The 12,497-nt window shown below is 37.3% G+C and overlaps 1 protein-coding gene across 3 annotated transcripts in view; it reads right to left on the bottom strand.

Annotated features, from left to right (window-relative positions):
* Positions 1-12,497, bottom strand: part of LOC115209275 (multiple epidermal growth factor-like domains protein 6) — a 96,130-nt gene that overhangs the window by 80,892 nt on the left and 2,741 nt on the right. For 2 of the 3 annotated variants that reach the window (XM_036500988.1, XM_029777582.2), the window contains exons 2-4: positions 8,532-8,654; positions 6,911-7,033; positions 1,669-1,773 (exon numbers count right to left, since the gene is read on the bottom strand). In XM_036500988.1, coding sequence (XP_036356881.1) covers positions 1,669-1,773; positions 6,911-7,033; positions 8,532-8,586 — 283 coding nt within the window. In that variant the 5' untranslated portion in view covers positions 8,587-8,654. The remainder of the gene's footprint in view (positions 1-1,668; positions 1,774-6,910; positions 7,034-8,531; positions 8,655-12,497) is intronic. The other variant, XM_036500989.1, reaches the window with a different exon arrangement.

Below are 12,497 nucleotides of genomic sequence, written 5' to 3'. Positions count from 1 at the left end.
TGCCCTTCCTAATGTGAAGTAAGTGAGCAAAGAAACAAAAGAAAGGAGCAGGAGTTACATATATCTTTAATAACAGCACCACATAAACTGAAAGTTTCATGGGATAATCTCATCAGATGCTAGACTCTGATGAGACAAATATGCCCAATGCATCCACGAAACTTTAAGTCATATGGTGATGAGACAAACTATTATTAGAGATGTATGTATATGTGTGTGTGTGTGTATACTAAACAAGGGGAACAGAAATCATGTAATTGACTTTCTCTTGCTTACAGCTGTTTCGATTAATAAAAACAGTGCACCCAACACTGAGTGTTTGTGCAACATCCTATAGCGTGCATGCATGTGTACGCACACATGTATGTATGTCTTACTTTGGTTAAGTCAGTCTTGCTACTCTAAGTTTCATTTATCGGCACATAGGAAATCCAAGCAAGTTATAATTGAGACTTGACTGGCCTGATGGTCATGTCCACCTACAGGTAAAGTTCAGAGTAGCAAAAAGTGAAGGGGAAGTCTAAAGGATTAATTGAATGAGCTTAATTAATGAAGCAAGAAGTTGAGATCAAATGTACACTGAAAATACTGATGCTAAAATTTTAGCAGGTTATTTCGAGTATTAAGAACGAAAACTGGTCGGTACCACAAATGTAGATGTCTTACATTTTACAAGTGAAAACTGGTTGGTATGTTAATAAAAAAACTAAAAGAGAGTCTGTAGTAGAGTTTGATAAGATCACTTGCCATGTTGTGAAGAATGTAGCATTTTTCACTCTTGTCCTTTGTCTGAAAGTGAGAAAATAGAGCGAGAAAATGGTACCATTTTTGCCTATGTTCTTGCTTTCTAGCCAAAGGACCCAAAACATTTTTTCCAGTCTCCATGAAAAAAAAAAAAAAAAAAATTTACAAAACTGTTTGACCAATGGTTAAAACCTGACTGAGATATTGTGCTTGTAGTGGTTTGACCAATGCCAGCTACCTTGAACACACCATCTGGGTAGCTTGACCAGTGTCCACTACCTGGATGTCTAGTAATAGCAATATACCCTTCAGTAGCTTACTGTTTGGTTGAAGATATCTTTGGTAATAACTTGGATATGTTCTGGTGAAAGATTGGCTCAGGCCATTCATAACACCATTTGATAAGGTCTATAAAGTCATTTTTAGGTCACATTTTGTGGTATCATGGTCCATTCGAGTATTCTTTAAAGGAATTTGTCCAGGTTTTGTTTGAAGGTGATGGGGATCTTTTGCTTGTTTGATTTGTGATGGGATAATGTTGAAGAGAGATAAAAAGAAGAGAAAAGAAAAAAAATCAACAAAACAAAAAAAAAATTTCGTAATTTTTCTTCAAATTTTTGAAGGTTTGTTATTGAAAACTGTTTACCAAAGCACACAGCACACGAAGCCAACCACCAGAGTGTTGAAAATAGGTAAAGAGATAAAGTGAGAGAAAAAGAAAGAGGAAACAAAGATTAGGAAAGTGAGAGAGAGAGAGAGATAAGGTGCAAGAAGTAAGAGCAAGGATGCCCTATATTGTATCTGCTTCATGACCCTTTGCACTTGGGGTAGAAACAGAGAGGCCCGCAGCTCTTTTGTTATTTGGTAACATCTACAGAAGCCAGGGGGCCACACTACTGAGAACTGGAAAAACAGTTTACATACCTTTAGGGTTAGTGGGTACTCTCTCATGTGACTGTGTGTCTGAGTGTGTGAGGGTAGAAGCAGTTGATTCAGGGGTTACTGGGGTATCTCCTCTGGAGATTTTAACTGGGTTGATCAGAAAAATAAACGAAAATAATAATAATAATAACGATGATAATATTAAATTAAAATAATAAAGACAGCAGATGGTGGTTTTGTTTTTTCTTGGGTTTTGAGAAAATATGTCTCAGAAAGTGTTTTGATATTTTCCAGAATTGTCTTTGGAAGTATTTTTCCAGAAAGTTCTCACTGAATGGATGTAGTGGATGGTTAGTGTATATGTTGATATTTTAAACTATACCTCAAACACATAGACAATCTATCATATAGGTCTGTTTATAATCAATATATATAAATATAGACTGAGGGAATATTTATAATCTTGGCTATCACCACATAAGCACACCATGCAGGACCCTGGCTAGCACAGCATTCCAAAATCGAAAGATTATACCTTCAGGTTATGACATCTGAGGAAGTGAATGGACTAAAGGAATGTTATTACATCTTTCCATATGCATTACATAACATTCTATGAGATGTCCAGTTATGGAAACAATTGTAATGTCAATTTTACTTCTCCTTTCCTCATTTAAACTATTACTTTTGTGTGTGTGTGTGTGTGTGTGTGTGAAACAGGGACAACTGAAGAAGGGGAATATTTTTTATGTTGCATATCTCGTTTCCCTGTTTGTTTTCTTTTCGTTGTTCGAAAAAAAAGTTCGTTTTCTATGTTTTTGTTTTTATGTTTTCGTTTCTCATTGTGTTTAACGTTTTTTTTTTGATGTCCAGTACCAATATATGCATGTATATATACATATATATGTAGGTATGTACATATATGTATGTATATATGCATATATTTATATAGTATTTATATTATGTATATATATACTACAAAGTCAAAAGAGAAAAAATTTCCACTTAACATTGTTAGGAAACTGAAAGAAGCCCATTGTGTGTGTGTGTCTTTGTTTTGACATTGTTTGGTAGTTGTAAATGAGGGTCACTGTTATACAAGCAGTGTCGTTTGTTTCTTACCTCCTGTAAAAGCATTTTCTGGCCATGGGGAAATATTACCTTGCTTGAAAAAAGGTGATGGTTGATGACAGGAAGAGCACCCAGCCATAGAAAATTCTGCCTCATTAAGCTTTGTCTGAGCCATGCAAAAATGGAATTGCAATCAGTAAAAACGATGATGGTGACAGGGGCATCCGCAGCCACGATCAACAAATTGGGACAATAAATCCAAAAGTTCACCCTGTATTTGTTTATTTGTCATTCTGACGTCTGTCTCTTTAACCCTTTCGTCATCAACCCGGCTGAAACCGGCTCTGGCTCATGAGTACAAATGTCTTGTTTCCATAAGTTTTGAATTAAAATCTTCCACTAAACCTTAGTCACAATTCATGTTCCTAACACTAGTTGAATGATAACAAAGTTATTTTACTAAATTCTTTGATATATTTAAAATTAACTGAAAGAAACACAGAACATCTCAACAGAAATATGTTAAGAAAAGAGTTAAAATATATAATAGAGAAACAATTCTTAACCCTTTTGATACCAACCCGGCTGAAACCGGCTCTGGCTCATGAGTATAAATGTCTTGCTTCCATAAGTTTTGAATTAAAATCTCCCACCAAACCTTAGTCACAATTTATTTTCCTAACACTGGTTGAATGATAACAAAGTTATTTTACTAAATTCTTTGATATATTTAAAATTAACTGAAAGAAACACAGACCATCTCAACAGAAATATGGTAAGAAAAGGGTTAAAATATATAATAGAGAAACAATTCTTAACCCTTTTGATACCAACATGGCTGAAACCGTCTCTGGCTCATGAGTACAAATGTCTTGTTTCCATTAAGTTTTGAATTAAAATCTCCCACAAAACCTTAGTCACAATTTATGTTCCTAACATAAGCTTAATGATAACCAAGTTATTTTACTAAATTCTTTGTTATATTTAAAATTAATTGAAAGAAACACAGAACATCTCAACAGAAAAATGGTAAGAAAAGAGTTAAAATATATAATAGAGAAACAATTCTTAACCCTTTTGATACCAACCCGGCTGAAACCGGGTCTGGCTCATGAGTACAAATGTCTTGTTTCCATTAAGTTTTGAATTAAAATCTCCCACCAAACCTTAGTCACAATTTATGTTCCTAACATAAGCTTAATGATAACAAAGTTATTTTACTAAATTCTTTGTTATATTTAAAATTAATTGAAAGAAACACAGAACATCTCAACAGAAATATGGTAAGAAAAGGGTTAAGCTGCTTTTTAATATTCCTTTCTATAATTTTCAGGTCTGAAATTTTGGCAGGAGCCTGGTGCTTGGCTGTTACATATTTTACTAACCTTGAAAGGGTGAAAGGCAAAGTCAACCTTGGTGGAATTTGAACTCAGGACATAAAGATGGATGAAATGCCACTAAGCATTTCATCTGGCATGCTAACGACTTTGCCAGCTCGTTGCCTTTAATCTGCTTCTCATGTTAATCATTATAAATAGCTCCTTAACTAATTAAGTGTTTAGTAATTCATTTTTGACACAACAAGTTGTGGTATTTGATGTGAAAGTGGAAGGCTGTTAATTCTTTATTGGTACCAAAAACAAATACTAATGGTGAGATATCCTGTTTCAGGACAATTATAAAAACTGTATGTGCGTGTGTGTATGTATGTATGTATGTGTACATGTATATATGTTTGAATTTGTCTACATGGGTGTGTATGTGTGTCCACGTGCATGTGTATAAAAGTGTATGTATGTATGGATATGTACATATGGGTATGTATGCACATATGTATGCATTATGTTTATGTGTGTGTGTGTATGAGTATACACACATGTATATAATAGTTGTATAATGTATATAACGTGTATAGAAATAGGTGAAAGTTTCTTTTGGAATTAATATTGATGTGAGGATGACAGGGTCAGCATCATGATGTGTGTACTTATGTATGTGATTATGTTTGTATGTATGTGTGTATATGGATGCATAGGTCAGCAATGTATGTGTATATATGGATGATAGGTTGGCAATGGTCTTCCTTGGTCATGAGAGGACGGCCATCATATGGATGCATGTATGTACTTGTATGTCTTTCTATATCTCATCATTGTTTTAAAGTCCACCTTTCCATGCTTGCATGGGTCAGACGGAATTTATTGAGGCAGATTTTTTCTGTAAACAGATGCCCTTCCTGTCACTAACCCTCACCTGTTTTCAAGCAAGGTAATACTCTTCCCCTGAACAGACATGCTTTTACAGAATACTGGAAAAGAATGACACAACACTGCTTTATAACAGTAGCACACACACATACACACACACAATGGTCTTCTTTCAGTTTCCAACCACCAATTCCACTGACAAGGCTTTGGACAGCCCAGCACTTCAGTAGAAGATACTCATCCAAGGTGCGGTGCTGTGCAGTGGAACCGAACTCTCTCTCTATGCATGAAATTAATGTAAATATTTCTCATAAATGACTTTTCCAGTTGTTTCACCTAACTTTACTCTGCTGAATTCTTCAGAAAAAATTTGTTTTACTAAATCTTCATTAAGTATAATTAACATAATTACACTCACTGTCATTTTGGACTAATGACTTTTAGCTTAATTAAAAGCCCAGAAGATGTCACTCAGAAAGACTTTTCATTGAATAAACCGAAATCTTCATCCATAATCAAAATTTTCCTTGCCTGCACGGATTAAAATTTGATACAAGTGTGTCTTAATCCTAAACACATAAACCTGGATCATACTGGATTAATTTATCAGACACCTCTCCAGAAGTCAACCCTACTTCCTTTCTATCTTCTATGATGTCCTTATCCAGAACAGTTCCCCACATAATCATCAGACAATTAATGAAATGAGATTTATTTTTAAAAATCCATTTCTCTGGTTTAGTTTGGCGCTTTTTAATTTAGGAGCTCAAATCTTGTCTCATAAACATTGTGTTGTGTCCCTGAATAAAGTTGCATAAAGGATGGTCAGAGTATGAACTAAGAGGCTGGCAGTTTGTTACCCCTGACACTGCATTATGTGTGTGTGTGGTGAGGGCGTTTAACTTGTAACAGTCCGGTCTATTGGTACAACAGGACAGAAACAACTCTCTTGTAATAAACAATAGAAGCATTGTTGGGTTGTCAATTATTTGACTTAGCTTGCAGTGGGGAGTTCAATACCTACCGAGGAAAAGATAAGGGAGGAGAACTATGTATAATAGTCTAGTGTCTCATCCAGGAGGAAATGTCTCTCATCCACTTAATAGAGAGAAAACTGAAGAGAAACACTGGACCATGTGTGAATTGTTGGATTCAGAAAGACATAATTGTATTATTACCTACAGCAAGGCACAGATTATTACAGACTTGATTACCATTTTAAACTGGTTGCCACTGGGAATGGTGTCCAGATAAACTAGATTCCAGCTAAAGATATAATTTAAAGAATACAGAAGTTATACATGAGCTACTTCAAATTTCATGCTTGGATAGTGCAGTAATTGGACAAGCTTGTGTTGTGTACTGTGCATAATTTGGCAATCATTCAGAGTGAAATAACATGGCTACACCATGGTGAAAATCCTGAAAGATTGTGGGATTGTACACCATATGTTATCTAAACATGAAACTTGAAGTAGTTCATGTATAACATATGCCTTCGTTATTGATGATATTTATACACATATATATGGTAGCATGAGTGGTAGAAGTGATTATCTTTGAAAAAAAATATTAAAAAAACCCAAACTCTCCAATTTTTTTGGCTTTTACAAGTTTGCTTCAGTGATGCAAATCTTCACTGACAATTACATTGATGTAGGTTTTGTGATGAAACAGGGTTACCCCAGCCATTGTACACTGTCTGTACTTTCATAGCTACCATGAGAGCTTTTTATAATTACAATCAACAATGTGTTCAAAATTACAGGATTTTCCCAAAAAACAAAGAGAATCAAACATGCCACCCATTCTACATTACTATATATACATATATACATACATACATACATACATATATGTGTGTGTATGTGTATATATATGTGTGGGTATATATATATATATATAACTGTTGTCCCTAATGAGCCCAACTGTTCAGGATGTATGTCAGTATGTCCCATTTGTTGTTATTCCTTAAAAAGAAACCCCTATAAAAACTGTCAACTCACGTATACAGGTGCGGCCGTCTCGAGCCAACAGCTTGCCAACTCTACAGATACATTGGTACGACCCTTCGGAATTGACGCACTGCTCTTCACAGCCTCCATTGTCATTGAGACATTCGTTAACATCTACAAAGAGAGACGAAACATGACGACATGCTAAAATTGCTGCTAACATAATTCATTTAGGGAGGAACTAAGAAAAGTTAATTAATTTAACCCTTTCCTCCTCTGCTGTCACTGTAGTGAGGAGAAATAACATTGTTAACAATTAATTATAGTCCAGAAAGATAAGGGAAACATTACTGGAATATTAACTAATTAAATATTTGGGGACGTTCATTTTGCCAATAAACACATGCACTGTTTATTTGACCTTCACTTTATTATTATTATTAGATTTTTTATCAGAGTTCTTCAATGACGTTCTGTTCTTCTCTGTGTTTCCTCTTCTCTCTGGTCTTGTCCCGTCTCAGATTCCATTTCATCTTTTTGTGGTATGCATCTCTGTTAGCACATCCTTTTGCATCAGTATCTGTGTGTGTGTGTGTATCTATTTCTTTATTGCCCACAGGGGGCTAAACAGAGAGGAGACAAACAAGGACAGACAAAGGGATTAAGTCGATTACATCGACCCAGTATGCAACTGGTACTTATTTTATCGACCCCGAAAGGATGAAAGGCAAAGTTGACCTCGGTGGAATTTGAACTCAGAACGTGAAGACGGATGAAATACTGTTAAGTATGTCATCCAGCATACTAACAATTCTGCCAGCTCGCCGCCTTCTTAGTAATAATAATAACAATAATAATAATAATAATAATAATAATCCATTCTACTATAGGCACAAGGTCTGAAATTTTAAGAGAGTGGTTAAGTCGATGTAATCAACTCCAGTGCCCCACTGCTACTTAATTTATCGGCCCTGAAAGGTTGAAAAGCAAAGTTAATCTCGGCGGAATTTGAACTCAGAACGTAAGGATGGACAAAATGCCGTATTAATAACAATAATAAATAACCCTTTCTATTATTAGGCACAAGGCCTGAAATTTTAGGGAAGAGGGCAGGGGCAGTCGATTAGATCGACCCCGTACGCAACTGGTACTTAATTTATCGACCCCCAAAAGGATGAAAGGCAAAGTCGAACTCGAAATGTAGCGATGGACGAAAAACCGCTAAGCATTTCATCCAGCGTGCTAACGATTCTGCCAGCAGTTCGCCCGTTTTTAATAATAATAATAATAATAATAATAAATTCGTTTATTGGCCACAAGGGCTAACAAAAATCAAATAAAACATGTAAGAACAAAATACAGGACGAAAGTGACAAAAAGGGTTTTGTCTGTTTGTAAAGTTCGTGTAAAAATGCAAGATAACAACAAAAATATAACAAATAAAAACTCCCAATAGAGGGGGGTGCTTCGAAAGGTTACTCGTGGAAAAACCCATAAAAGCCACGGGAGCCTGGTAGAGAGCCCCTTTTTCCTTTTATATTACCTTTTTTTTTTACAGGTGTATCCTCAGAATTGGTCCGTTCATACTGGCCATTCTTCCGACATTCACCCACCTTTCAATAAATTTGCCACGAGGACCCTAGCGACAATTACATGGAAGGTAACTGCTTACCTTCACAGCCACAACTATCTCTTTTCAAACGGAAGCCAGCTGTGCATCCGCACATGTACGATCCTGGGTTGTTATAACAGGACTGTGAACAGCAATGATCCTCATCCAGGCATTCATTGATATCTGTGAAGGACAAAAACTAATCTTTTAAGATATTCAGCATATATATATTGATCAGATTATTGAGGACGAGAAAATATGGTGGAATAAAAATCAAACTGAATGAAGATTATGGAAATATTAGGAACTTTTCGTTTGCCATCGTAAAAAAAAAAAAAACCCACTCATTGTCACGCTCTCTCATAGTCATGATCTCCACTCATGGTCACCCTCTATTCATGTTCCCCACTCATGATTACCGTCTTTCTCTTTCACTCAGGACTACCCTCACAAATACCCCCTCTCACACATGATCATCAGTCACTCATGATATTCATTCACGATCACTCTTCACTTACCTTTACTCTCCCTCTCTCTCTCCCTTATTCACGACCACCCTCCACTCGCAATCACCCTCCCCCTGACGCAATGACCGCCTCCTCTCTCTCTGACCTAATCGTCACACACACAGAACTTCAAATGATATTGAAAATTAATTAATTAAATAGGATGGAAATTTAAGTTTTACAAATAAACTTAAATGAAACAAAACAGATGTGAAAACTGACGCCAGTTTGGTAAGCACCACGTGACCCTCTTGCTCGTGTAATGAACGTGCAAGTGACTGAGTATTCCACAGACACATGGGATCTTTTTGCTTTGACCGGCAGATTTTTAAAATAATTTCCATATAACTAAAAAATTTTAAACTTCATATACTGGTAGAATGTGTTTATAAAACATCTTTTTCTCTTGGCTTTCTTGAGAAAATTTTGTAGTTTGTAAGATATTTGTAAGATATTTTCTTCAATTTTGGCAATTTCAACCAATCAATGACATCTATTGAGGTGAAAACGATTTCTGCCGTAGGGTGTAAGCAACATTTTCTGGCGGTGTTATATGAAAATGTCACCCATAATTATGACCCTAGTATCGATCTATTGCATTTCAATCTGTTTTAGGGTTAGAGTTAGAGTTAGGGTTAGTTAGGGTTAGGGGTGGGGGAACGGTATCTTTTTTTTCTTCAGAAATGTAAATACCCAGTCACCTTAACATAGTTCTCGAGGAAATTCATCATGACACAGAATGTGACAAGGCTGACCCCTTTGAATTACAGGTACAGCTCACATTTGGCAGCTGAGTGGACTGGAGCGATGTGAAATAAAGTGTCTTGCTCAAGGACACAACGCGTCGTTGGGAATCGAACTCACAACCTTACGACAGCCCAACCAGTTGGTCACAAGCTTTCATCAAGAAACATTAACACCAATTACAACTCTCTTTTACTCTTTTACTTGTTTCAGTCATTTGACTGCTGCCATGCTGGAGCACCACCTTTAGTCGAGCAAATCGACCCCGGGACTTATTCTTTGTAAGCCCAGTACTTATTCTATCGGTCTCTTTTGCCGAACTGCTAAGTAACGGAGACATAAACACACCAACATCAGTTGTCAAAGCAATGCTACGGGGACAAACACAGACACACATACATATATACATATATACGACAGGCTTCTTTCAGTTTCCGTCTACCAAATCCACTCACAAGGCTTTGGTCGGCCCGAGGCTATAGCAGAAAACACTTGCCCAAGGTGCCATGCAGTGGGACTGAACCCAGAACCATGTGGTTGGTAAGCAAGCTACTTACCACACAGCCACTCTTGCGCCTGAACATTAAACAATATTGTCAACAACAACAACAACGAGAGCATTACTGTCAACAAGATCGCATGACGACTCCATCACAAACGGAAGAAGAACATTTGTCAAGAAATCTCTTTATTAAGTGTGAAGGTGTGTGGCCCAGTGGTTAGGGTGTTGCACTCACCGTCGCCAGAACATGGGTTCGCTTCCCGAATGCGAAATCTTTTTCCCACAGGAGTTCCAGACCCCAGTAATGAACTCATTTGCATACAGCCAATTAGAGTTCACCTTGGCCTTGTTGTCAAGTTAACAAAGGTTGGCATTCAAGTTAACAAAGAACGGTGTTGTAAGTTGACCGATCGCCAAGTTTATGCCTGATTTTAGAAGGAGACAAGTAATTAAATAGATTTGCATCTGTACCTATTATCGGATTTTGTTAGGGCCCCATATGGTAAAGGTGTGGATGGGAAAATGTGGGTAGAGGGTGATGTGCTAGCAACCCGCTCCCCTCACTGTTTTACAAAGTAAACAACAACACAAATAACTACGCAGAGGCAGCCATGGTTGAAATAAGGACAAGAACAACAAGCTTTCTTAAAAGAGAAAACAAGCAAGGTCATTCCTTACCCAAGTGACCTTATCTGATCACCCATCACTTGCTATGTGCTCATAAATTAGTTTGACAGTTGAGCTCTGATTGGCTGTATGCAAATGAGTTTGTGACTGGGGTCCGGAAATCGTGTGACAAAAAAAAAAGAAAAAAAAATTTCGCTTCCCAGACCAGGAGCCAAACATTTCATTTCACTATGCACCAGTCCACTCAACCGTAAAGGGTCACCCTGCAACGAAATAATAGCTTTCCGATCAGGGGCAATGTTGGCCTGTATGCCTTATCAGCAAGGTGGCACCATTTGAAAGCTAAAAAACGATGCAAAACGTATTGTGACCAGCGATGCATAACAACATTCAATAGTCTGGTCAGTCACGTTATCTTTATTAGTAGTATGATATAACTGCACATGTTAGTGTTGTGTAGTGGCTTTAATCCCCGTTCAAAACCGATACACTTCTCTATTAAACATTTTATGTATGGCAGTAAGCTCTGTAACATCGTGCCGCTACATCTACCATTTGTTGGTGACTCTTTACACCCACTGGCAGATGACACCTTTGCACCACTCAGGGTGCAGCCCTCCAATCCATTGGTCTGTTTGGGTAGTCGTTGCTGGTGAAGGTTTTCTGAGGTTGGAGTGTTCATCCTGCCTCAGAACCTAAAGACGGACGAAATACCATGAAGTATTATTTTGCCCTGTGTGCTAACCACTTTGCCAGTTCACCGCTCTTCTACTGTTTAATATTACGGTTGAAAAAATATACATTTCAACAACCATTTCTGCATCATGTTTAAAAGAGCGAGACGATCAAGTGGTGGATATCTGAGCCTCAGATTCCGAGGAAAGGCTTATCGGCATAAAAGTATAAGACGGATCGTAGCGTTAGGTTTGAAGTATTGTGAAGTACAGAAGAATTAATGTAGAGGGCTTCTTACAATATGAGGAGAGAATAATTTATTAAATCCTCATATATTTCGTGCAAATTCACCCATCAGTGGAAGGAATTTTAGGTGAGAGGGGGGGACATTCGATTAGATCGACCCCAGTATGCGACTGGTACTTAATTTATCGACCCCAAAAGGATGAAAGGCAAAGTCGAACTCAGAATGTAGCGATGGGCGAAAAACCGCTAAGCATTTCGTCCAGCATACTAATGATTCTGCCAGCTCACCACTTTTTACTACTACTACTACTACTACTACTAACAATAATAAGCAATGACAGCGACAATAAAAGGAACCAACAATCGCCAAGTGTTTATGGCATTTCCTAGTTTGAAAAAAGTCTTCGACTGCTTTCCTCTAAATATGGGTGATACACTCGAAATATAAAGAATTAAAAAATATCCTTTCCTCTACATATCCCCGAAGTGGTGGCAGGCTGGATTCTGAGAACTTACAAAACAAGGGACCAAGAAAGTATGCTGGTCCTATGGGAGAAGTTTGCCCTCAGCCGTCTAGACGATTGCTCTCAACTATGGTCATCCCACGATGTCAAATTGTGGAATTCGAAACAACCTCAATGGTGTTCCACCAAGAAGACTGCATCAACGAAACAGTCCAGCTAATGGGAGAGACTGAAAGGATTAAGACACTCTTCCTTGGAGCAA

This window comes from Octopus sinensis, linkage group LG3 (genome assembly GCF_006345805.1).
Source record: "Octopus sinensis linkage group LG3, ASM634580v1, whole genome shotgun sequence".
Lineage (NCBI taxonomy): Eukaryota > Metazoa > Mollusca > Cephalopoda > Octopoda > Octopodidae > Octopus > Octopus sinensis.
The sequence above is the reverse complement of the archived record's forward strand: the minus strand, read 5'-3'. Positions and strand labels throughout refer to the sequence as shown.